The sequence below is a fragment of the Pavona decussata genome, unplaced genomic scaffold, assembly GCF_977016875.1.
Source record: "Pavona decussata unplaced genomic scaffold, jaPavDecu1.1 SCAFFOLD_64, whole genome shotgun sequence".
Lineage (NCBI taxonomy): Eukaryota > Metazoa > Cnidaria > Anthozoa > Scleractinia > Agariciidae > Pavona > Pavona decussata.
Window position 1 is genome coordinate 2,670,506 of NW_028145484.1, and position 27,524 is coordinate 2,698,029.

At 37.6% G+C, this 27,524-nt stretch overlaps 3 protein-coding genes and 1 long non-coding RNA gene across 4 annotated transcripts; 1 reads left to right on the plus strand and 3 right to left on the minus strand.

Annotated features, from left to right (window-relative positions):
* Positions 1 to 9: 9 nt before the first annotated feature.
* On the minus strand, positions 10 to 14,272 carry LOC146478449 (uncharacterized). The gene is made up of 3 exons (XR_014865120.1): positions 13,477 to 14,272; positions 10,331 to 10,428; positions 10 to 1,721 (listed from the first exon to the last, which is right to left on the minus strand). It is a non-coding gene; the product is annotated as an uncharacterized LOC146478449 (long non-coding RNA).
* A 765-nt stretch (positions 14,273 to 15,037) lies between these two features.
* LOC146478450 (uncharacterized) lies at positions 15,038 to 18,016 on the plus strand. The gene has a single exon (XM_085111981.1). It carries the CDS (start codon positions 15,271 to 15,273, stop codon positions 16,858 to 16,860), a length of 1,590 nt encoding a protein of 529 aa, XP_084968107.1. The 5' UTR covers positions 15,038 to 15,270; the 3' UTR covers positions 16,861 to 18,016.
* A 1,610-nt stretch (positions 18,017 to 19,626) lies between these two features.
* Positions 19,627 to 24,022, minus strand: LOC146478451 (uncharacterized). Its single transcript, XM_085112002.1, has 2 exons — positions 23,231 to 24,022; positions 19,627 to 20,321 (listed from the first exon to the last, which is right to left on the minus strand). Exons 1-2 carry the CDS (start codon positions 23,600 to 23,602, stop codon positions 20,034 to 20,036), a joined length of 660 nt encoding a protein of 219 aa, XP_084968128.1. The 5' UTR covers positions 23,603 to 24,022; the 3' UTR covers positions 19,627 to 20,033.
* A 134-nt stretch (positions 24,023 to 24,156) lies between these two features.
* On the minus strand, positions 24,157 to 27,524 carry LOC146478452 (uncharacterized). The gene is made up of 2 exons (XM_085112005.1): positions 27,140 to 27,524; positions 24,157 to 25,416 (listed from the first exon to the last, which is right to left on the minus strand). Exons 1-2 carry the CDS (start codon positions 27,455 to 27,457, stop codon positions 25,114 to 25,116), a joined length of 621 nt encoding a protein of 206 aa, XP_084968131.1. The 5' UTR covers positions 27,458 to 27,524; the 3' UTR covers positions 24,157 to 25,113.

The following is a 27,524-nucleotide window of genomic DNA, read 5'->3' on the forward strand; positions in this document are numbered from 1 at the left end:
AAGGTGGTCTGATAACATTCAGCTGCAAATAAAGCAGGTCGTGAAGTGTTTACATCCGATTCATGTCTCCAAAGATTCACTTGGTCGAAAGATTTTTTCACCTTTACCTACTTTAAAATGTCGCTTAAAGCATTTGTCTTTTATCTCAGTTTTGAACAAAAGCAGGTTCTTACTCTTGACACAGGATATTCGAAGTGCTGTTAAAGCCACACAAGTGGTGGCTATAAATAACTTGTAACAGCTTTCACTTGTCACCCGCGCTGTGTGATGAGAATGACACCAAATCAATTTTCCTTTCTTTTTGGGTATTCCTTGCAAGTTATGAACTCCCTTCGGTCAAAGATCAATTTATATCTTGGGGATCGAAGGAACTCTGCAAGTGTGGTGATAACTTTGATACAAACCAACATAAAACCAATCGCAACACATCTGAGTGAGTTTACAAATTTACGACATAAATCATCCAACACTAAGATAAACTTCAGCAGCTATTTACCTGTGCAACTCGTTTTACACAAAATATTGAGACAGCCATTAGGACGAGTATGTTACTCAATCATTGATCAATTTCCCACACCAAAAGTTTAGAGGACAAAGCTGATTCCCATGGCAGTACTTTTTGCAAAACTCTTCCCAAATATTTTCTGTCATTCCAGATCCAGTTGTGTGGACACACAATAGCAAGTTCAAATTATCAGAGACGATGTAACTGTAAGCTTTACTTGCTTGTAAACAACTTTCTTTATCCGAAATACAGGGACCTTCCCAAGTCTCGCAGATTTTTGTTTCAAGGCTTAGAATTCTCGTTTAGTTATACGAAATTTCGTTTCGGTTCAAACAAAATTACTTCAAAATATCGTTCTTGGATTAACTAACTCAAATTTTTGTGCGGCTCTTGAAAGTCTGTTCGAAATCTCGGCTGAAATATCACGAAATTTCGCCCAAAATATCGCCGATTTTTCAGTTGGACAATAGCTGAAAGTTGGCAAAACTCGTTTGCATTCTTTTTGCACTGTACTGTACACAAATTATGATCATCCTGGTGAGTGTAGTCCTGAGGACTGTTTGAGGTGACATTGACTGACGTTTTCACAACCTGAGCAGAAGTCATTTCCAGAGTCAAGTAGATTGTGGAATGTCAGTAGGTGGTATAAATGTCTCTGGTTGTTGACCTGATTGATCAACGAAGTCAAGATGTTATTGGTCATTTGTTAGTTAAGCTGTGATGTTATTGGCTGTGAATCTTGACTGCAAAAAGTGGTTGGTGCGTTTTGACCTGTCTTCACTGCCAATAACATCATGGCTTAACTGACAAATGTCACTAAAACAGAACAGTCCTTCTCTGGACTATGCTCACCCAGATGACCGTAATTTACATACTTATGACATGACTCCTGGGTTCAAACCATAGACCTATTCGGCTAACCCAGTGTTGTACCCAATTCAGATCCCCTGGGGTTAAGATTCTTTGTTTATTGCATTTGCATTTTAGTGTAGCATTCACATTAAAATGATTTGGAAATGCTTAGAACAAAACGTTTTATGCCCAAAGGATTTGAATTGGGTACAACATTGCGTTAGCCGAATAGGTCTATTTACTGTTTAAGAAATTGTGATGCTTTACCTTCCATTACTTGTTGCTACCTTAGAAGTTTTTTAGAGTAAATTTTGACATCTTTTCACTACAATCTGAAGGATTTCATTGCAATTTTGCCATTAGCCTATAAAATTGCAAAAAGAGCACAAATCAGAATAGCAGGTTGTGGTTGATCAAATAAAGCTTAAAGGTAAGTTCAGATGAGAATTTGCTGAAGTTAGCAAAATGTAAAGTTTCTTAGAGATCTGATTTGAACTTTAGGAAGGAGTACAGTAACCGAGAAACAGTGATTTTTTTCTACAAAGAAATGTATTTCCAAAGAAATGTGTGGTTGACAGCCCTACATTTCCATCGGATTAGGTTTCTATGAAATGTTTCAATTTTGCCAATTGTTAATGTGGCAAATACATTTCTGAACTTGTCTTCATTTTTATCTGATATTTAAAAATGTCACATCTTTTCTTTTTTTCAATTTCTAAACGTATGTAAAGATCAGTGTTGTGAGGTTGTCCACCTCGTAGAGTTTACTGAATTGTAGTATATAAGTTAAAAAACAGAGGGTACCATGTAAACAATGGAAAAGTTCAATTAAAACTACAAAGTGTTTTATAGCTGGTGTTGGTTACTATACTGTACTGATGTGGGTTCTGGAATACATTATTTTCGAAAAATATTAAATATGCATGATATCAGAATAACTTTAAATTCATTAATGGCGTCAATTCATCAATTATGCATGAATGATGACATTATAACTCATTTACATTTATGAATATTCATTGGCATAAGATTCAGATTCAAATTCGTCTCCAATACAGAGTCTGAATCTGATTCTTAGGCTGTTTGCTCTCAGGATCCTCGGAATCACATTCATAATCGGTATCAAAATCAAGTTTGAATCTGAGTCTAATGCTAATGAATATTCATAAATGTAAATGAGTTATGATGTCATCATTCATGCATAATTGATGAAACGACATCAACATTCATGCATATTTATGTCTGCATATTTATAATTCCATGCATCTGATTTTTCCTAATATATTCCCTCTCTGAGTATTTATGAGAAAACTCAAAAATTAATATCAACACCCAGAAACTGATCGTATTGAATGCAATATTTTTTATTAACAGCAAAAAATATATTACAACTCAATGTTAAGTGCAACATTTGTGGAAATACCATATCAAGTTTACATTGACTTTTTAAAATGATCACAATTTTGGGCTTGTAAATATTAACAACTGAAGGGTTTGGTGGAAGAGGAAATAAATCTGAATTGTTCCAAAACAGCTGTTTTTAAATAGAGTACATTTTTAAAAAGATTTGTTTTCTCAAGTTAAACATGAAATGAGCCTATTCCTCGACTTTGAGTGCAAGCCAAAATGGACATTATTTGAAACAATTTAGATTAAAGACCGTCACATATCCCTCTTCCTCCAAGCCCTTCATCCTTGGGCAATAGTTACAGCAATATACATAAACATTTTAAGAGTGACAATTAAATTACAAGTTCAGTTTAATAAAAAATTAATGCACTGTCTATCCCGGTTGCATCTTGTAGAGATCTTTTCCGGAATGACAAAACAAATTTTTTCACAATTTAAAGAAAAATTGCCTTGCCTCTGAACAATTTGGAAACTCAAGACCAACATTGGCTGTTAGCAGCACTGATGTCCAGAAATGAACGCAATAGTGCCCCTTGTACTCCCTATGGTTTTTGGACTAATTTTCATCCCAATACTATACACTATAGAATTTGGCCTAATTTTGACCACAATACTATACACTACGGTTTTTAGACTAATTTTCATCGTAATACTATAAACTATGGATTTTGGCCTAATTTTCATCGTAATTCTATACACTATGGATTTTGACCTAATTGTCATCGTAATACTATACACTTTAGATTTTGGACACGTTTTCATCGTAATACTGAACACCATGAATTTTGGCCTAATTTTCATGATAATCCTATACACTATGGACTTTGGCCTTATTTTCATCATAATACTATACAGTATGGTTTTTAGACTAATTTTCATCCTAATACTATATACTATGGTTTATTAACCAATTTTCATCGTAATTCTACACACTATAGATTTTGGTCTTATTTTTATCGTTATAGTTTACACTATGATTTTTGGACTAATTTTCATCGCAATACTATGCACTATGGACTTTGGCCTAATTTTCATCGTAATTCTATACACTATGGATTTTGACCTAATTGTCATCGTAATACTATACACTTTAGATTTTGGCCTAATTTTCACTATGGATTTTGGCCTTACTTTCATCATAATACTAAACACTATGGATTATGCACTTATTTTCATCCTAATACTATAGTCTATGGATTTTGCTGTAATTTTCATGCAAAATACTATACATTATGGATTTTGACCTAATTGTCATCGTAATACTATACACTATTTTTTTTTTAAACGTTTTATACATTTTATAAATGTATGATTTAATAATTTATGATTTAATAAAATGTATAATACTATACACTATGGTTTTTAGACAAATTTTCATCCTAATACTATGTAATATTATACACTATGAATTTTGGCATAATCTTCATCCTAATACTACAAACTATGGACTTTTAAACTAGTTTTCATCTATATGCTATACACTACAGATATTGGCCTAATTTTCATTCTTATACTATACACTATGGATTTTGGCTTAATTTTGATCATAATATTATAAACTGTATATTTTGGCCTTATTTTTATCGTAATTATATACAGTATGAATTTTGGCCTTACTTTCATCATAATACTATACACTAAGAATTATGCACTTATTTTCATCCTAATACTATACACTATGGATTTTGGCCTAATTTTCATCATAATTCTATACACTATGAATTTTGGCTTAATTTTGATCGTAATACTAAACACTGTACATTTTGGCCTAATTTTCACCGTAAATATATACAGTATGGATTTTGGCCTTACTTTCATCATAATACTATACACTATGGATTATGCACTGATTTTCATCCTAATACTATACTCTATGGATTTTTTCGTAATTTTCATGCAAATTCTATACATTATGGATTTTGACCTAATTGTCATCATAATACTATACACTATGGCTTTTGGCATAATCTTCATCCTAATACTATAAACTATGGACTTGTGAACCAATTTTCATCTATATACTATACACTACAGATATTGTCCTAGTGTGACAGTAGATTTTCCAACTTTCGCGGGAAATACACGGAACTGTAATGAAGCCTTAACAGGAACGCAGGGGGAAATTACACTCAAACGGGAGCACTCGCTCGCAGGGAGAGACTGTCACTTCTCAAAGCGGTACCAGGGATCAAACCACGAACTGGATAGAACTTCAGTAAGGAAACGAGAACTTGGTCCAACAGAGCTTTATTCTGACTCACTTGTAATTCGAAAGAACATTGTACAACAAGGGCTTATATGTGCTTGTACATTAATTGTTGTTTACAAGGTGCTATACGTGAGTCAATAGAACTAAATGAAAAACTATTAAGAGCGGAACAGCGTCTTTGTAAGCTAACGAACTAAATTCTTAAGAGCGGAACCGCGGTCTTTTAACTAGAGAACTAAATTAAAATTGTCGCTCGGAATTCTAGATCGTGAGTCCAGCTTGAAAAACTAATTTCGGCGGCAAACGCCTTTCTGAATACTCTAAATTACAACTTAGAAAATCTTATGAATCCTACGGCTAACAGCAGCTGCAAGTGAATATTTCCGGAGATAACAAGAACTTTTCATTAAGTAGATCAACACGACTAACGAGAACCAATTCAAGTAGGAAATGACAGGCCAGCTGAATTTGCTAGTTTTTTAAATTAAACGTGTAGAAGCTCTCTACTTCTAAAGTAACCGAAACAAGTTCCAATAAAAGTAATTTTAAGTTAATGAACTACAGAAAGTGATTGTTAGCTTAAGTTTAGTACAATACTTCCGAATCCTCAAGGGACAAAAGAAATGCTAATTTAGCTCTACAAGTTGTTTACATTCTGCTTCCGTTGGTTTTCTAAAGTTACAGAGAACAAGAAACAGTGAATATCTTAAAGCGAACTAACTTCTTGCAGCGAAAGCGAATAAATAATTTGCAAGAAGACCCAACTCCTTTTTCCCTTTTTAAGATTAAATATGGTTGATTCACGGACAATTACCCGTGGCGACTAGCGGAAATCTAAAGCAAGCTATATATTTGATTATACTATGACTAATAAATTCTGTGCGAACATTTCTTGCCAAAATTGCCAAAGCCCCCGTAACACTCACTATGGACCTTCGACACATTTTCATCATAATACTATACACTATGGAATTTAGAATATTTTTGATACTAATACTATACACTATGGATTTTCGCCTGATTTTCATCGTAATACCATAAACTATGGATTTTGTACTAATTTTTATCCTAAAACTATATACTGGATTTTGGCCTAATTTTAGTCGTAATACTAAACACTGAATTTTGGCCTAATTTTCATCATAATACTATACACTTCGGTTTTAGACTAATTTTCATCATAATTCTATACACTATGGATTTTGGACTAATTTTCATCCTAAAACTATACACTATGGTTTTTGAACCAATTTTCATCCTAATACTTTACACTATGGACTTTGGCCTCATTTTCATTGTTATTCTATACACTATGGATTTTGACCTAATTGTCATCGTAATACTATACACTACAGATATTGGCCTAATTCTCATACTTATACTATACACTATGGATTTTGGCTCAATTTTGATCATAATATTATACACTGTATATTTTGGCCTTATTTTCATCTTAATAATTATATGCAGTATGAATTTTGGCCTTACTCTCATCATAATGCTTTACACTATGAATTATGAACTTATTTTCATCCTAATACTATACACTATGGATTTTGGCCTAATTTTCATCATAATTCTATACACTACGGATTTTGGCTTAATTTGGATTGTAATACTATAAACTATAGATTTTAGCCCTATTTTCATCATTATAGTTTACACTATGATTTTTGGACTAATTTTCATCGCAATACCATACACTATGGATTTTGGCCTAATTTTCATCATAATTCTATACACTATGGATTTTGGCCTTACTTTTATCATAATACTATACACTATGGATTATGCAATTATTTTCATCCTAATACTATATTCTATGGATTTTTTCGTAATTTTCATGCAAATACTATACATTATAGATTTTGACCTCATTGTCATCGTAATATTATACCCTACCGATTTTGGACTAATTTTCATCCTAAAACTATACACTATGGATTTTAGACTAATTCTTATCATAATACTATGTAATACTATACACTATGGATTTTAACCTGATTTTTATTGTAGTACTATACACTATGGATTAAGCACTATTTTTTATCCTACAACTACCCACTGGATTTTGGCCTAACTTTCATGATAATACTCTACACTATGGATTTTGGCCTTATTTTCATCATAATACCATACACTACGGTTTTTGAACCAATTTTAAATCGTCATACTATACACTATAGATTTTGGCCTAATTTTCATCGTAATTTTATACACTATGGATTTTGGCCTAACTTTCATGATAATACTCTACACCATGGATTTTGGCCTTATTTTCATCCTAATAGTATAATATATGGATTTTTTCGTAATTTTCATGCAAATACTATACATTATGGATTTTGACCTAATTTTCATCATAATACTATACACTACCGAACGGTTTTAGACTAATTTTCATCCTAAAACTATACACTATGGTTTTTAGACTAATTCTCATCCTAATACTATGTAATACTATACACTTTGGATAAAAATTTTCATCCTAATACTATACACTATGGATTTTGGACACATTTTCATCGTAATACTATATACACCATGGAATTTAGACTAATTTTTATCATAATACTATACACTGGATTTTGGCCTGATTTTCATCGTAATACTATACACTATGGATTTCGCACTAATTTTTATCCTAAAACTATACACTGGATTTTGGCCTAATTTTCATCGTAATACTAAACACTATAAATTTTGGCCTAATTTTCATGATGATACTATACACTACGGTTTTTAGACCAATTTTCATCATAATTCTATACACTATGGATTTTGAACTAATTTTCATTCTAATACTATACTCTATGGATTTTGGTGTTATTTTCATCGTAATACATACTATGCACTGTGATTTTTGGACTAATTTTTATCATAATACTACACACAATAGATTTTGGCATAATTTCCATAAAAATACTATACACTATGGATTTTGACCTAATTTTAATCGTAATACTATACGCTATAGATGTTGGCCTAATTTTCATCGTGATACAATACACTGTGGATCTGAGACTTATTTCCATCCTAATACTATACACTGTCTATGGATTTTGGACTAATTTTCATCCTGATACTATTCAGTATGGTTTTTGCACTAATTTTCATGCTAATAATATACACTTTGGTTTTTGGACTAATTTTCATGCTTATAATATACACTATAGTTTCTGCCCTAATTTTCATCCTAATACTATACACTATAAAGATTTTCGCATAATTTTCACAGTAATAGTATACAAAAAGTAGTATAGTATACAAAAAGAAAATTCTTTATCAATAATTATTTTTCTTCGCTGCGTTTGAGGCGTATAAAAACATCAAATTTGACTTTCAATTGGGTACGGTACCGCACACAAGATAGGAGAATGGGCATAGTAGGGCTGTGACATTAATACAGAAATGCTTAGTTTTGCAGTTTCTCTATTCCTCAGTTGTTTCGTTCTGAGCATTCAACAATCCCATTCACATTTTCGTCCACACAGTTTTCTTCCTCTGCACACGAAAAACAACTGAGGAATGGAGAAATGGCAAGACTAGAATTCCTGTATTGACGTTGCAGCCCTAATATCGCCAGACTCCAGTCTTGCAAGGTATTGCACCTAACAGGAAATGAAATTTGATACCTTTACATGCCTCAAACACAGTGGAAGAAAAATTGATAAGGAAATTTTTTATTTTCGTACAAAGACAACATGAAGACTTGATCAAGCAAATTAAACAGTTCTGTCATATACACTGTACACTTTAAAAATAAAATACAAAACAATTTTTTTCTCATTAATTTGCATGTACAGTAGTTACAAGAGCTGCATGTAAACAACTGAAAATTGTTTACAATCAGATGGTGTCCATTATCACACACTTTGAATGACAAAATTTATCAATACAGTAGTTCTTTCTGAACTAAAACAAATTTGCAATTACCCCACAATACCTTTTGGTCTGGTCACATAAGCCTGAGGCTTTGATGTGACAACCTTAATTGAAATGGCTCTATACACTACCAAATGGTGGCATCACATGGCAAACTTATGATGGCAAACTCCAAAATCCCGGAAACCATGAGAAAACCTCCAATTGCTTCTTAAATCCGAATTTTTAAAAGGACTGTGCCTATTATTGGTACTGCGCATACGTTCTGCACATCGTGAGATACTTGGGTTTCCTATGGGTAGTGCCTGCTAATACAGGAATATTTTTGCACAGTTTAAAACTATGCGGAGAAAGCAGAACTTAGCAAATGCTTTTGGTATCTCAAAAGAAAATTGGAGGTAACCATGCATTTTTCAGAGATAATTAAGCTTCAATTTAGGAAAAAATCCCATACATTGCTTTATATTTTGGCGCTTTTTAGAGATATTATTGCTTAATTACCTCTGAAAAATGCGTGGTTACCCCCAATTTTCTTTTTTGGATTCCAATAGCCCTTGCTAAGGTCTACTTACCCCACATAGTCATAAACCGCACAAAAATACTTCGGTATTAGTACTGTAGGCACCATCCTTAACCACAATTCTTTTTTTATATCTTTCTTGCTGTTATTTGAAGTAATTAAAGAACAGAAGTAAAACAAAATGCTCACACCTTACATACATGTATGTTTTCCAACTCGAAGCTCTTTGAGAAAGCTGATGGTATTAGAGACTAGGCAACAAACATGAAGGTATTTGGAAGACCAATACAAGTTTACAAACTTCAGTTTTTGTGTCAAGGGCTCCATTAGGTCTGTGATGCCCAAAAAATGACTGTTGAGGTTTTCTGGAATGGGGAATGCATTGCTTAATTACCAGTCTGAAAATACCCCTGATAACTAGCTTGGACTGTTCACCTTTACTCGGAAAGAAAGAGGTGTTTTGATTACCCAACGTAACTACTCGAACCAATCCAACACAATAGAACTCTCCCAAAAAAATTGGAGCGATCGAACCCAATCGAAGTTTGATTGAGTTCGATTAAGTTCGGTAGCCTAAGTTGGCATACATCCGATTAAAAATGATAACAGTAGTGGATCATAAAATGATGTTTCAGTAAAGCAACATCAATCTATGTTTGTTTCACCTAATTCTTTGTTGTTCTTGCATGATAAAAAAAGACTTTTCAAAACTCTTGTTTATTTCGACTGATGGTTTGCACTGTTCGATTAAGTTCAATTGGGTTTAATTGGGTTCTGAAATCGAATGCAATCGAACTCTCACACAATTTTTTTGGCTCCATTGTGTTTGATTGCTGAACTCAATCAAACCCAGTCGTTTGATTCGGTTTGATTGAGTTCGATTAAGTTCAATTACCGAACAGTTTGAGTAGTTTCATCGGGTGATTGACACACCAGCAACCAATTCTACCTGTCTGTCTTGATGTAATGTCGACAGTCCTCCCTCATTGATCAAATCTCTCCAAATTCTGCTCCACACATCACAAGGTACAGACCAGTAGCAAATACCTACAGAAAGTAAACAGAAGAAAGATCATTATTTTTCTGTTATTAAGTTAACTTATGTGCAAGTCAATCACAAGCCTGGTAAACTAGGGTTGCTCTTACTAGAAAGCACATGACTTGTATGAATAGAGTTTGCATGGCTCCAGCAACAAATGGGTTTGAATCACAAAACTACCTCATTGTAACTTATTTTCACAGGACTGAATTGTTGCAATTTATGCAATGTTTTGGAAATTATTAAACTATGTTGTAAAGACCTGCAAAAAAAGTTATTGCAAACATATTTATGACTTGAAATTTAATTCCCTGCTACATGTATGAAATCCTTTAAGTAAATGGAAGTGAGATGGTGCAGTGTAATGTAAGATAGCGTTGTAGTGCTTTGTACATAATGCAAGTATTGTAAGTAGTGTAATTGTTAGTACTGCAAGTACAGTAAGCATTTATTGTAAACATTGTAAGAACTGTGTAATTTATCGCATGTAGTGTAAGCTGTGTTCACTATTAATAATTGTATTCTGTGTGTCACGTAAAGCTAATAAAAAAAAAATAGGCATACTCGGAAAAAGGAAATCTGAGTGCTCCTATCAGGAGTCGAACCTAAGACCTTCCGATTACTAGTTCGGATGCTCTACCACTAAGCTACAGGAGACTCATGGGAGCTAAGGCCTTTAAACTAGGTTCATGGGACACACATCCTGCATACTGCGAGGATTCAAATATCAATATGTGCCATATGTGCAATGAAATACATGTAAATTAATGTGATGGAATATTTTAAGCCTGGTGAAGAAATGATAATGATGTATTATTCAGTGAATGACAGGCATACTCGGAAAAAGGAAATCTGAGTGCTCCTATCAGGAGTTGAACCTAAGACCTTCCGATTACTAGTTCGGATGCTCTACCACTGAGCTACAGGAGACTCATGGGAGCTAAGGCCATTAAACTAGGTTCATGTGACAAACATCCTGCATACTGCTAGGATTGGAATGTCAATGTGTGAAGTAGTAAGCAGAATGTTTGTCCCATGAACCTAGTTTAGTGGCCTTAGCTCCCACGAGTCTCCTGTAGCTCAGTGTTATAGCATCCAAACTAGTAATCAGAAGGTTCGACTCCTGATAGGAGCACTCGGATTTCCTTTTAAACAAGTATGCCTGTGTCATTCACTGAATAATACATCATTCTCATTTATTCACCAGGCTTAAAATATTCCTGGACCATCACATTTATTTCAATGATCAATCATGTTCACGATTATGCTGTCAATTTATTTAATAAGATTTTATTGCCTACTATAGCCAACTTCTCATGTTATAACAACCTTCATGGCTTGTGAGTTTTGTTTTGTTCAAAGCTTACAGCAACAAAAAAAGCAACCAATAGTTATTAGTTTGTTCGGAAATAAATTATTGGCAAGTCATCAATTAAACATAACAACATCGCCTCCAAATATTTGGTGATATACGGTACTCATGGTGAATATCTGTGGTGTTTCCATATGACTTTGTATAAATTATGCAATCGTATGAGGCCAATTAGAACTAAGGATTAATTTTTGCGCAATTTTCAAAGTTTTCGCAAATTGCCTGAGTCGCACAGTGATAAGGGCAATTTGCAAAAACTTTGTGAAAATTAATCTTTAATTCTATGAGGACTCGAGGACTCATTGCAATTACGTTTTTATAACATAGAGGGCAAAATTTTCTTAAAACTAACAGTCACACCCTTCCCAGAGTAAAAACACTCATCCATAAGCAAAACAAACAGTCAAACAATTCACCCGTTTCTTAGCATACAAAACAGACAAAACGAGAAAAGTCGATTGTTATATACAAGTAATTAAGAGAACATACAAGTTTAATTCATGAGCAAACTAACAACAACTAAACCAAATGTTAGGCATCAATAATTTATTGATTCACCTGCACTGTGAAGCTTTCTACCACTTGAAAATCACACAAACACAGATGGATAAAAATAGCAAACTGTGGGTTCAAAGGAGGAACTTTCAGAGTAATTTCTTCCACTGAATTTAACCTGCTCCTTCCTCCCATCAAAAGGGAACTGTTATTATTGTTTGGTTATCGTTTGTTGGAAAAAGCCATAGCGAGGTGAAAGTACTTGGTCGCAGCCATGAATGATTTCAGTTTTTCAACGAAACAAATCCGATCAAGTTTTTAGCTTTTGTCCCAAATAATCTTTTGCTGTTTCTTGTAAGAAACAAAAGTTCCCCTTTAGGAATTTCCTTTCTAGCTGTGGCACCTGATTTCCAAGTATTTTTGGCACAAACAATCCTGTTTAAATAGTCAAACTCCAAAAAAACTGAAAGAAGTTGTTGTTGTTGTGATTGATCGACTGCACAAAATGAAGAAACTGACTAAATGTTGAAATGGCATACGAAGCCAATAAGGAGCAAGTATTTCTGCTGCTTGACCAATCAGGAGCAAGTAATTTTGCCCTCGGTGAAAGGAAAATTAAGAAAATATGCCCTCCGTTTCAACCAATCAGCATCCAGTAATTTTGCCCTAATGTTATAAAGGTCAGAAAATGCTGAAGTATGCATTATGCAGTTCCATACAAAAATCCATACCCACCCCATGGAAGGTCATTTGAAATTCGTTGGAGAAGGGGGTCTTAAAAGTAAAAAATTTTAGAAGCAAACTATGGAGCTAAACTGGAATTTCCTGGGGGAAGGGGGGTGCAAAACAAAAAACCTTCCATGTGGGGAGTATGGATATTTCCTGGAACTGTACTTTGTAGTTTCAATGCCAGGTCATTGAGATTAAAATAATGTTTCTATTTATACACATCAGATGATTACAATATTATGACTAGCATAGCTGAATGGCGGAAGCGGGGGGGGGGGGGGGTTAATAAATATCTAAGGGGTGTAGAGCAGGGCAAAGAAGCAGGTTTAAAAAGCCTGTACGAATATCTTGTTAGCTTATCAAATGAGCAAGGGAAAAATGGGCCATGTTAATTTTGCCCCCGTTTAAGCGAAGATTAAGCGTAATAGTGAAATTAATGCTTCATGGATTAAAGACTAACCTTCGAGAGTCAGTAAGCTCTGCTCCGCCATGACAGTTCATTTACTTCCCACCGGTCGTCCGGTGAAAATAAAGCGACCAACGGACAAAACGACGCTCTCTCTTACATCCATCTTAATAATATGATGTTGAGAAATTTTCAGGAGAGTGTTGAACATCAAAGGTGTGTTCCTGGAGAACAACTTTTAAAAATAAAGGCCGCTTTCAAAACCTTCCGCCATTCTTCCTTCTTGGTCCCAGGGTCCCCTCAGCCGTTTTCATATGGTCACCTTTCATGATATGAGTTTTGGCTTGAAACCTGGCTTGAAACCGCATTCCTTTTGAAACGTATTTGCCGCTTCGCTTTTTTTATAAACCTCATCACCAGGGCAAGGTCGCCGCCTTCGAGATGGTGTGAACTTTCATATGTCAATGTTAAGATTAGTATGCGTATGTTAAGATTTGCATATGTCTGCAACAAGATTTAAATACACATATCAAGATTCGCACGCGAGTACATCAAGTCTAATAAATATTCATCAAGTTTCGAATATAGACACCAAACTTGGCATATTCCCAAGTACACAGTAAGCAGGGCTGTCAACTCTCCCGGATAATCCGGGAGTCTCCAGATTTTGAACTGTATCTCCCGGTCTCCATATTTATGCTTGTAATCTCCAGATTTTGAGCCGTATCTTCTGCTCCCCAGATTTATGTCTGTAATCTCCCGGATAATTGACGAAATTTGCGATTTGCCGTAGACTCGACATTCTGACAAGAAAATCTGAAATGTTAAGCGTTGTTTCTGGTGCTGTTTAATTTCCTCCCTTCGCCGCCCCCCCCCCCCCCCCCCCCTCCCCACACTGAACGGGTGTCTAGAAAACTCAGACCTAGAAAACTCAGACCTCAGACCTCAGACCTAGAAAACTCAGACCCCCCAATTCTGGAAAACTCAGACCTAGAAAACTCAGACCCCCCAATTCTGGAAAACTCAGACCCCCTTCAAAACTCAGAAAAATAAATAAACGTGAAGAGAGAATAAAGCAAAAACAGAAACATGAAACCACCAAACCGCGCCAAAATATCATGTGCTGTTCATGTCGCGTGACCGTCACACAACGCCGCTCAAGCCACAGCCGACATGACAGTGTAAAATGATTTTTTAACACAATATGTCGATTACAAACACTTAACATCGATTTTTTTGTTAGCACCAAACTGACACAATTTTAGTCCTTGAGATATTTAGGGGTATCATGATTTGGATTTTGCTCTATTCTCTCTTCGAATAAAAAGCCAATTTCGTGTCAGAGACGACAGGAACGGAGTGTTGTTATCTTTCCCGTTATCTTGCAATAATAAAAGGCAGACACTGTATAGCGTACAGTATAAAAAAATGAATTCCATTTTCCAACCACGTTTATTTCTTTTTCCGAGTTTTGTTGTTTGAAGGGGGTCTGAGTTTTCTAGGTCTGAGTTTTCCAGAATTGGGGGGTCTGAGTTTTCTAGGTCTGAGGTCTGAGGTCTGAGTTTTCTAGACACCCCACACTGAACCCGTGAATTAGGCCTTGATTCGACGCCTCTGTAAGGTGCTTCGTTATTTCTGGCCGGGGAGGTCATATTCTCCATATTTGAAGACGTGTGAGGTCAGACAGCCCTGAGTAAGGGACCAATTTTTTAAACCGAAAATTGCAGATAAATGACACACGTCAAGATTCGTCATATATGAGGAATATATCAAATTTTGTCCACAAGTGCTGCACTGAGTCACGCAACTTCAGTATTCATGTGGCAATAGCTTGTCCCAGAGGAGAAAATGCATCTTGTGCTGGTACACGGCTATCCGCTCGGCGGAACTGGATCCAGTGTCTACACAGCGAACATTGCTAAATCATGGAAGAATCAGGGCCATGCGGTCACTGTAATTTGCCAGGATCCGTTCGCCGATCGCCTTGATTTCGTCGATGAATTTATCGTCGGAACCGACAAGATTCCCTCCTCAGCCCCTAAAGCCGGAACTTTACGAGTTGTGGTACCAGACATTAATGGCCTTCTACTGGTGTATTGGTACGATCTATGCGAAGGATATGAAGTTAAAACCATGGTGAACTGCTCTTTGGAGGAGATTGAAGCAAATATAGAAGGAACAGTGGCAGGATTGAAGAAAGTTATTGCTCAAGGCGTCGATCGAATCCTTGCGAATCACGCAATCCTGAGCCCCGTGATTACTAAACGCGCCACAGAAGGGACCGGGGTTCCATACGACGTCAAAATACACGGCAGCTCCATCATTTTCTCGATCAAAAACCGCCAGGAGTTAAGGCGGTACGCGGTGGAGGGTATCAAGAACTGCCAGAAGCTCATCGTGGGAGCAAAGTACATGGCTGGTTTCGTGGAAGAGACGTTCGAATTGGAGAAGGAAGATATAGGTCTAGTGAGTAAGACTGTGATTATCCCCCCGGGAATGGACCCGGAAGTGTTTCAATTCGGGGGCTTTGTAAAAGACCAACAAGAAGCCTTCTTAAAAAGCGTGACGGATTTCATCAAGAGAAAGCCTGACGGGAGACGAGCGGACAAGATTTCGCTTCCCGATAACAACAACCACAACTCAAGCGACTTGAACAAAGCACTGGAACGTGTCGTGGAGTCGTACGACCTCCGAGCGGCCGATTCTGACCTCTTCGAGCGCTGGATTCCATTTGAGGAAGATGAACCCATCATTTGCTATTTTGGCAAGTTCCAAGAAACCAAAGGCGTGGGAGAGATTCTAATGGCTTTTCCAGCCATCCTGAAGAAGATTCCCAAAGCAAGACTGCTGCTCATAGGGTATGGAAGCCGCCGTGAGCACTTAGAAGGCATGCTGGCAGCCATGGTTCAGGGAAGGTTTGAAGCTTTCAAAGCCTATGCGGGGGCGGGAAATTTCGTGGACATCCCACCGGCTGCAGAGAATTTTTTTCACCAGATTTCTCCGGGCAGAGTTACAAGGACGGGTTTTCTGGAGCATGCTCAGTTGAAGGAGATTCTTCCTTTATGCAGCCTGACCATTACAGCAAGCAAAGCCCTGGAAGCCTTTGGCATGGTGTCAGTGGAGGCCATGTCTGCTGGAGTCTTGCCGCTGTGTCACGACCACACAGGAATCTCCGATGTTATTCGAGCCGTAAAAGAGGTGGACCCGGAGCTGGCTGATATTATGCGCTTGGAGATACGTCCCGGTGGCTTACACGACGTCGCAGATGGTGCGTTCCTCGTGGAAAACCTACCGAATAAAGTGGAGCGCGCTCTTCATTTCCTGTACCCGAATGGCTTTGCTGACCACAGTAAGAGGCGTGCACTGTCGGCCAAGCTCAGGGATATTGCCGTGGCCAAGTTCTCCTGGGATATTATTTGCAAGAAGATTTTAGAATAATGAATGGAAATGATACTTAAATTCTTTCAAATAATCGTGAACTTAACTTGAGAACAGATAAGATTTTTCGAGATAGACTTTTGTCAGTAGAGTCTCTTGGTAGAGTTTTGTCTTGTTACAAATTCGACACAGTGATACACAGTAAAACGTGCTTGCAGAAGAAAACCAGTAGGGGAGCAGTTCCCATAAAACCGTTATCAATCGATTATCGAAAAACGAAGGCAAACTAATTCCCCTGGTTAATCACGAGAAACACAAACAGCGCAATGAACCAATCAGAATTCGAAGCAAATAACGGTGCGGAGTGTGGTTACTTTTCTTCAGATGGTGGGTCACGTGATCGGTGCGAACATTGAGTATGTCGATCGCGCGGTTCTCGATTCTCACATCACGTGACACCATGTTTAAAAATTAGTAATAATCAAGGATTAGAGAGTACGTTCGATGTCACCAGGCTCTCTCTCCAGTGAAATATAGTCCTTTGAGATGGGAGATGGCTCAGCAGTATCCCGGATACACCGTCAGACAACATAACATCATTATTGATGTCCTGGGCGGATGGTCAAGAGATGTGGATGCATCTATGAGGGAGCTTTTCGGAGGTCGAGGAGAAAATATCCTAAGGAAAATGCAGGAAGCTGTCCTCTCGAACTCATTGAACATATCAAGAACTTTTAAAATTATGACTAGATAGTTAAGGAACTCACTTTCATGATTTTTAGGGGTTACTAGTCGCTTAGTTTTATTTATTTATTTATTTATTTATTTATTTATTTATTTATTTAGTTGTAATTACATATCTTTTACAAAGTCTACAGAGATTCTGTATTCGTACACATATCAAGAACATATCATGGACTTTTGAAATGATGACTACATTTTTAAGGAACTCAGATTCATGATTTTTAGAGATTATTAGTCACTAAGTTTTATTTATTTATTTAGCTTTTATTATATATTTTGTACAAAGTCTAGAGAGATTCGCTATTCCTACACGTAGTTTGGGCCACGTTTAACGCCCTAGTCTATATATAATCTTATGGCATACGTAAGGTTTTACAACTCATGATAATAATAAGAATTCGTGGTACCCTAGGTTTCACTTCTAATTCTAATAGAACGAGAAAGTAGTGAGCGTTGTTTCAACCAATCACAGAACGTATTAAAACGAAGTCAAAGTAAACGACTCAAATTTCTGCAAGGCTGATCGAACTGCGTAGAAAACTTAACACGACAGCGACCTGATAGAGACCAAACCGAGAATCAACAGAATGCGGCAACCGTGGACAGCTGTTTCGAGCCAGTTGGCTCTCATCAGCACGGTGTAGCACAGCAAAAGGTAGAACAACCAACGCGAGTCGAGTTTTCTACCAAATGCACGTGGAGTGATTTCGGATGGGCCCAAATTCAGATCAGACATCCGTCCACGTCATAGCGCGTGACTGCGAATAATGAACAAAAGAACTGAAATCTCTCTCTCTCTATATATATATATATATCAAGATTCGCATATAAGTCGAGACTATGATAGGCTTGTATGAAGTACCAAGTGATATATGTTAACACCGCTGGATGTTAACACCGCCGAATTTTTTATTTCGTCAATGCATGTGCGCCGAAGTGATGTCTTCACATCTAAACCTCCAATCCCCACGCTGTTCTTGGAAAAAGCGCTAGGCCTAATACTGCAAGAAAACTCATTCCAGTTCTGTGGTAAAAATTACCTACAAACACACGGAACTGCCATGGGAACAAAAATGACAGTCGCCTTCGCCAATATTTTTAAGGCCGGGGCAAAGTTGAAACAGAACTCGTTAGCCGAAGCACATTCAAACCGCTCGTTTGGAAACGATATATCGACGATATCTTCTCCCTCTGGGATATCAGCAGAGAGGAGTTAAAACAGTTCATTGAACAAGGCAATAATCACCACCCACCATCAAATTCACGGCTGAAATTTCTGAAACAAAAACTACATTCCTGGACACTGTGGTTTATAAAGGCAACAGATTCGTTACCGAATCAGTGCTCGATATACGCACCCCCTACAAAGCTACTGAGACATTCCAGTACACACATTTCTCCTCGTGTCACCCACCAGGAGTAAAAAGAGGTTTCATCCCGGGGGGGGGGGGGGGGGTGTACTCCCTTATGTGACCTTAACGTGGACGTGCAGCCCGATAAGGTATGGTTTTCAGGGTGTTTAGTCTTGAAAGGGGTATCTTTTTCATCACTTTCTTTCTTAAACAGGATCTCGCTACAGGATAAGCTTAGATGTCTGTTTATTGGTCGTTTGAAGAACGAAGCATATTTCATGATTCCATGATGTTGTAAGTAGATTGTGGGGCCAATGCATTAGAATTCAGTAAGAAGCTAGTGTATTCTTATTTCATTCTAGTCTTAAACAGGGTATGATTTTGGGTTAAATGTCTTAGATAGGGTCTGAAAATTTTGAATTCTGTCTTAAACGGGATAGGGAAATCAGAGAATTGTGTCTTAAACAGGGTCAGGGTTTGAACCCTGCGGGCCGCACCTCCTTACCCAAGCATCTGTTGAGTACCCCCCACCCCCCCCCCCCCCGCCGGGGGGGGGTCATCAAAGGAGAGGCCCTCAGACTTCTCCGGACAAACTCAACAAAAGCAACATTTGAAAAAAAAAATCAAACGACGAGGCCGTAGGCCGAGTTGGCTAAAATCAGGGGATATTCCACAAGATTCAGCAGGGTAATTGTTTTATTGTTCAACACGTTGATAACAAAACACAGTATTATTGCAGAAAAAGTAGAGGTTATCTTTATTTTCCCATTTTTCTCCCTGATACATGCCAGCCTGAAAAAGGTACTCCTTTCGGGCTACCACTTAGATCGGTCCTGTAGCATTCTTATCACCTTCTTTGGCTAATGAAAATATTATTTGTACCGTGTATAAATAAAGTTATTCTATCCGATCCGATCCTATCCTATCCAATCCAGCGAATCAAGGTATTCTTCTGTACTCTTTACGAGTTGGACACAAGCAAATTGTTGTAGTCAGTATCCCAACAGACAGACCGAACAACACAATCGGCCATAACCGACGCAGTGTAACACTACAGTCTTATTATGTTCTTTGCTGTGATCACTGCTCCAACGCCACCGCATCCGGGTCGTATCCTATCCTGTCCTATCCAGCGAATCAAGGCATTCTTCTGTACTCTTTACGAGTTGGACACAAGCAAATTGTTGTAGTCAGTATCCCAATAGACAGACCGATCAAAAAAATCGGCCATAACAAGCAGTGGAACACTATAGCCTTGTAATGTTCTTTGCTTTGATTCTCCAACACCACGGCATCCGGGTCTTTAGGGTCACTGTAGCACGTGATCGCCATCCCAGGTCTCCCTCTTTGCAGCCGATAAGTTTCCAGCTCTCGTGTAGAGAGTATCCCTGAATTGCAGATGTTTGCATGTACCTCGTAAGAGCACTAGAAGGGATATTTAAAAACAGCTTGTAAGACAGTAGCCTCTTGTGTAGTTGTTTTTGGCGAGTCATATTATTACCATCCTTACCATGACTGGCCAGTCAGATAGCACCAAATATATAACTTTTTTCATTTCATTTTATAGAGCGGTTTCCAATTGAGTGTCGTAAAACCAAAACCAAAGTAATTACTCTGGCCAATCGCAACAGATGTAAACAACACAACGAACCAATCAGAAATCGAAGCAAATACATGTAACTGGCGCCAAGCGCGGGAAAACGCGTGCGGCCAAAACACGATTGGTTTTGGTTTTGTTTCTCATTGGTTGAGAAAGTACTAGTGGCGCGAGTTTTGTTAACCAAGCACAGAGTGTAGTAATGCAAAATCAAAGCAAACGCAAAATTACTTTCGACACTCAATTGAAAACCGCTCTATAAGATCAATTTAAATGATGTGATGATTTATGGTGTGATCCCAACAGAGCTACATATCAGTTTCTCTCTTAGGGTACGTTGTTGGGGGGCTTAGAATTCCGCTAGAAGGAATACACGAAAAACATCGTACTTGTTTTCCTTTGAGACCAATACCTTTCTCGGAATGAGCAGAATAGTATTCTGTTCATTGTGACCTCGATAGCAGAACCAACAGAGTACCAGTTTGTTTGCCATGGGAAGGTTTTCGGTTAGTAATGGGAACAGGCACTATTATAATACGGTGGCCGATAGGTGCCATCCCAAAATACACCCATTATAATTTTGTATCTCTTGATAATTTTTGTATCCCGTGGTAACTTTTTATCCCATAATAAAATTTTCTCACGAGATAATTTGTCTCATCCCGTGATATAATTTTTTCCCCGAGGTAATTTTTTATCCCGTATTATAATTTTCATTCCGAGGTAATTTTTATCTAGCGATAATATTTTAATCCCGTGATAATTTTTCCAGTATCTCGTGATATTTTTTTTATCCCGTGATAACATGACTTAATCCAGCAAACATGCCGTCACGTCTGTAATGGCTACCATCAATCGTTTACGAAGAAGCCCGTTCGGTTTTGCCATCATACATAATAAAAGTGTTGACAGGCCTAACACGACTTCTACATTTACATGAACGTCAGGACGTTGCTTTGTAATTTTGCTCTAACGAGCATATCTTTTGAGGACCTGTCTTCCTATAATAGGATTAAGAGAAAGTTCCTTACATGCATCACGGGATGAGAAATCCGGCACGGGATAAAAAAAATTATGACGGGATAAAAAAATTGTCACGGGATAAAAAAAATATCACGGGATAAAAAAATCATCACGGGATAAAAAAAATTGTCACAGGATAATGAAATCATCTCGGGATAAAAATTATCACGAGATAAAAAATATCACGGGATGAAACAAAATCACGAGGAAACAAAATATCACGGAATAAAAGTTATTGAGAATGGCATTGCTATGGGCCACCGTACAGTTTTGTTTTTTGGGGAGCTGGTATTGTGTTGATTTTGTTAACGGTCCCAAATCCTTAAACCGGAAAGTAGATAGGCAGAATTTTGAAGGGGAGGTTAATAGGAGGCCTACAGCGTATGCACAGGCCCTCTCGAACTCCACAAACAACTACACAAGAATTTCTGTAACAATTCAAATCAGTGAATAAACAAACAAAAAAGCAAAAATCAATTTGAGAGGAAATGCCTGACTGAATTAGATAAGATTGAATATTTGAAGTTTGTTTGTAGCTAGTTCAGTCCCAACATTCAGCAGCTACTCACAGCAAAATATCATCTGCATTCGTTTGCCACGTGCTTCCTGTTTACGCTTTCGTTTTTTTTTTCTTGATCACATTATACCTTACTCGGTAAGGGCTAAATTAAGGCTGATGGCTGATAGCGTGTTACTATTTCAACCTTAATCTTATGCATGACCTCATTCACAAAGTGGCCACCTGTCAAAAGTATGTAGATCTGTCAGAGATCCTAGCAAACAGAAAGAAACTTCTAACTCCATGTTAAAGCAAAGCTTATTTTGAGACAATACGAATGAACAAAAATAAGTCTCAAGGCTAAGGTTTGCAATTGGATAAAATCGCGAGTCTTCATCATCAGTTGATGAACTGGTCAGGATAGTTGCTCTTAGCTCCTTATAAAGCATATTCCGTCAACTGCTCCCGAGAACTGAGTGAACACATTTTATGAAATGATTATACACCAAATCAAAACTTTACTTTTCTTGTCAAAGATTTTCGAGTCTTACTAACTGGCCATGGGATATGTATCACACTGGAGCGAAAATAATTATAACTCATGCGTCATAAAAAAGTACTGCTTTGCGACCCGCTTCCCATCTATTCCACGATCAGCATTTTTGTTGTGTTAGAAACATATTTTTCATATTTCGACAGTCTTTTGTGCAACTGGACTTAACTGATGTTTCGAATTGATTAAAGGCCAAAAAGTGCCAAAAAAAAACTGGTAATAAGAACTTACTGTCAATTAAAATTAGTGAAAGGGGCGCGAGTTAATCTATAAAACTGCTGAGTTACTTTCATTAGCATATTCGATTCTCTCGTAAGGGCTTCGCCCATATAATCACTCGAACCACCGTGAAAAGCATGCGGGAAACGATGTCACTCTTCTAGTCAATAGCTTTAATTTTAATATTTTCCATCGGGTGACGAACAGACCCAAAGTTAATATCATCTTGCACTAAGAAATAGCAGCCGAGAGCTGGAAGGTAAAGCTTCTCCGTCTTAAAAGGCCACACTCCAAATTTCAACCAACGACTCGAAATGTAGTGTTACTTTACTTAGAATAACATTCAATGAACACGAATGAATTGAAGTTTTTGCTTTTCACCCGAAAATATTTAGTACAAATACTGTCAAAAATTACGTGTAAAACAAAACAAATGTTCTTACCTTGTCGTTCAGGTGATAGACGTCTTTTCGGAGCAAATGTTCGTATTGTTTATCAGTGGAAAAGTTGAACTTCTCGTTGATGACCTCTTCCTTGACATGTTCTCCACCACATTGTACGTAAACTTTTAGGCATGGAACCTCTTTAACATTTCCGTCACTGGTACAACTGCAATTCCCGCTTTCACATGAAATATCGCTGTGTGTTACTCTGCAAGCTGTTTTTTTGAAGCTTAACCCTTTATGAGCTGGCCACACTTTGGTTACGGACAAGACGCCTAAGGAGAACATTCCTGTAAAGAACATCAAAATCGCCAAGGATATCGTAAATTTGAGGTAGCGAGCATACATCTTGTCTGACAGATCGATCAGCATCAGCTGATAACGATAGTGGACAAACTATTTGAAACTTCCAATTTTGCGTTGTTTTTATTCGTTCAGATGACAAATCACTTGATGTCAAAACATTTCTCAAGGGAAAAACCCATGGTGCATGATTCTATGTTTTCACCATCTGTCATTTTCTGTCACGTATACTAAGTTCACGAGGCCTATTCGTGACCTCTTGCATAACCGACTTTCGGTCATGTTTTGTTCCGACTTGACGGAAAGTTTCCCGCGTGAACTTGGCAGAAAGTCGGTAATTATGGAAGAGGTCATGAATAGGCCTTGTGAACTTACGTACGTGACGAAAAAAAATTAAACTGAATTGGCACTGAAATTAAATGAAGCTACTGATTTAATCACTCGCGGTTTATCGAAATCTTCGTCTCGACCAAGGAATAGTCGTCTAGATTTACGACTTCCTTTCAAAAGAGGCAATCTTTAACATATTTTGGAAACTTCCACAAATTAAAAAAAAATGCAAACGTGATTGCCTACAGGGCCGTGTCTGAGGTGAAGGTCAGGATATTTTCCAACATAAACTGTTTTTCTTTTCTTTTTTTGACAAACCATTAACCTCTTCTAACAATAACGTGATCTGGTTTTAAACTGATAAATATAGCGACATTCAATAACAAAACTAGTGAGTTGGCTATTTAAGCGTTAACTTCCATGTAAAAAAAGGCGACTAGCAAGTGGCACATTTTCTGCATGGAAATTTTCCCATGTGGAAACTATCGAGTCGCGTCTTCGACAGTTACTGATATTGGCTGCAGTCAGATAATGTTAAATCTATATCACCACAAGGAGGATAGGAGTGAAGAATAATGTTAAACTGCTGGAACTCCATCCGTCTTTCCAGCTGCAATTGTGACGTCATCACAGGCGTAGATATCCCGGATAATAAACAACAAGCCAACTGCGATTGCTTCAGATTTTACATCCGACAAATTTTGTCACAATGTTTTAACATTAAAACAATGTTACATATATGAAATAACCAAATGGGAACTGAGACTGTTTAAGCGCCTGGAGTCATCGAAAGAGCAGGGTGGAAAAGCTTATTTAATTAAAACAAAGAGTATCACGTGAAAATCAATGACACTTTCCGGCATCTTCCTTCAATTCAGTGTCAGAACACTATCGGTCAAAATCGATACATCCGATGATGGGAAAACTCCTACCCAGCCCTCCAAGCTATCCCGATCAATCCCCATCAATCCCCATCAATCCGTCACTTCTCTTTTGTCAGCTTTGTGGCAATAGTCTAGAATCAAGAATAACTTAATAATACTTCCTTGAGTAATTTCAATGTTTACCCATTCAGATGTCTTGGGAATGGGATTATTTGTTTGTAGTATTTCCAAATCAGTGTGGCTTGCATTACACATGCTCAAACAGGTAAAGTCACGTGACCTTAAACGGGAAAACATTGGCACCAAGCATTGTGGCGAGGTATAAAGGTCATTTTTTTCTTGTAAATGCTTCGGATGTCCAATCCTTCAAAGATCCTGATTTAGCGACGTAATCGAAACACCTGGTAATTTCTCATAACCGTATCGGCTTGGCGAAGAATAGTAGCACGTTGTTGTTGCTATGACAGCAACGCCCAGCAATACAATGGCCAGCGGCCACACCACATTTTGCAGGACTAGCTTGTTGTAGCTTTCTTTTGAAGCTTTCTGGCGAACGACTTGATCTGGATTTTTGGGGTTATAATAACATTTAAGGGATGATCCATGAGAAAGGCGAGGCTTGACACCATGGCCAGTTTTGTCCACGCAATCGTCTGGCTCAAAAGTGCACTGATAAATAAAGAACATGAAAGCGTTTTTTCATTTTAATATTTTTTAAGAAGATTTTCTACAATACCTCATTTTCCCTCATGAACTCCGAGATTTAGAGAAATTGGAAGAGCACAGTATTTAGGCTGAGAGGAAGGGGGTGGGGTGAAGTCCTACTCCACAACTGTCTAAGAACAAACAAATCCGGTTAACACACGCGATGTGAACGCGATGTGAAAAGTCTGATGGGAAGCGAGGGTAGGGGGGGGGGGGGGGGAAAGCGATGGAATTTAAGTTTAATACTCCAAAATAATTCAAGTTACTCGGCTCCCCTTGAAATTTCCATTCTGTTTTCGAACAAAAGGATTTTTTTTTTAATCCTTTACGTGAAATTACTTTTGAGAGTTTCTTTGCCCCGAATTCAAAGCCAAAAAAGAAAAAAGAAAACAAAAGAAAGAAAGAAAAGAAACTGACAAACAAAAAGACCTGTAACCATGCACGTTAACGGGTTTTTGAGAATGTGCGTGACTCCATGTGTCACGTTCACATTCCATGTTCACGCTCATCCGCCCCTTATTTGGACCGTGAAGAGCCTGGTCAGACCCACCCTGTGCAACACAATTAAAATTACCAAACAGGCGTTAGCTTGTTCACGGTACTTCTGTATTCCCATGACAAATGTTTTTTTTTTCAGCAGAAACGGATACTGAAGTAATACCACTACAACAAAGAGATGCGAGTGCTTCAACTCTGTTGACGAAACCAATCATCCGTTTCTACTCCCCTCCCCCCCCTCCCCATTGCCACCGACGCAGCACCAAAGTTTATTTAGAAAATAATCCTCTCATCTATTTCTTTTCTCATAAGATCGTTCAAAGTCTTCAGAGCGTGTACAGGATGAAAATCGCGGGAGTTTGCATGAGAACGATAACGGTCCAAAGAGGTACCAGACCAAAGGGAAGTTAAAGCTGAAACGGAAGTCACGCTCAAAGTGTACACTCATCCATGCAACTCAAGATTGGTCAGCATTTCGTATTTTTTTGTTTCTTACTCAATCATTATTTTTACTTTCCCTTTGTAATTACCATTAAAAACCAATCTGTAGCAATTGCAAAAAGTATGTCTCCGCGCTGTGATCTGAGCTGGCATTTAGGGATTTCACTCTGAAAATAGCTTCGTGTTTGGGTAAATTTTAGATTTATTTTGAGGACAACATGTGTAGTGAGGGCAATACTCAACATCAATAGGCAGCAAAGGACCAGATATTAATGTTACAAACAGTGGAAAAGTACAATTCTACCAAAATTTTCGAAATGTTGTCCAAATATATTGCCCAGCGCTTAGACATCTTCTTATTTTCTTCTGCCGGCGCACTGGCTAAACATTTATGCATTGACTTAGTAAAACAAAACATTAAAACTTCGAGAATTAAAGTACCAATCACAAAAGCGCTCTGTTGTTTTTTTCTTTGAACAATGACTGTATGCGAAAATCTTGCCGGGGAGCTTTGTGCGCCCTCTAAAGCCCTTGAATAAACAGAACCACAGTCATTTAAATACTAGCCTTAATTTGAACTGAAACATATGTAACACAATTCAGGGTCAACTACCATCCAATCTCGTTAACAGCAAATTCAACATTCTATTACTTTTAAGAAGTTCTGGTGTAATGATTTCAGCAAGGTAATCAAAATTTACTGGAATGTGAAGCGGGGAATTCAATACTACAGAATCGAACACGGTACCTGTTTATCGAGGCTTTGAAAATCTTTAAGCAACAAACGTGGCTGCGCTCCTTCCAGGGTTCCATTCCTTTGCGCTTCGTTTCCACACAAGACATAAATTCTTAAACACGGAAAGCTGGAATCATCGCCTTTGTTTTGCGAGCATTTCGTTTTCATGTCCACATCACTAGACGCTATTGTACAGTTTATTTCTTTTAAGCTTTGCTCCTCGAGAGCGGGAAAAACACGGTGAAATGCAACAGCGACAAAACACACCGAACCGGCTAGGAATATTCCGACTCCAAGCAAAAGAGGTACTTGGAGCTTTGTGCAGCGCATAGCTCGGTTTAATTATGCAGTCCTCCTTCGATAAGTAAGGGACAAACTATGCCACGAACGTGACGAA

Bases quoted from the DNA above. Each gene is read 5' to 3' on its own strand.
- LOC146478450 (XM_085111981.1), top strand. From the start codon at position 15,271: ATGCATCTTGTGCTGGTACACGGCTATCCGCTCGGCGGAACTGGATCC.
- LOC146478451 (XM_085112002.1), bottom strand. From the start codon at position 23,602: ATGCTGATCGATCTGTCAGACAAGATGTATGCTCGCTACCTCAAATTT. The intron at 20,322-23,230 runs GTAAGAACATTT...TATCCCTTCTAG, and splicing joins TCTATCACCTGAACGACAAG to TGCTCTTACGAGGTACATGC.
- LOC146478452 (XM_085112005.1), bottom strand. From the start codon at position 27,457: ATGCGCTGCACAAAGCTCCAAGTACCTCTTTTGCTTGGAGTCGGAATA. The intron at 25,417-27,139 runs GTACCGTGTTCG...TTTATTTATCAG, and splicing joins TTCAAAGCCTCGATAAACAG to TGCACTTTTGAGCCAGACGA.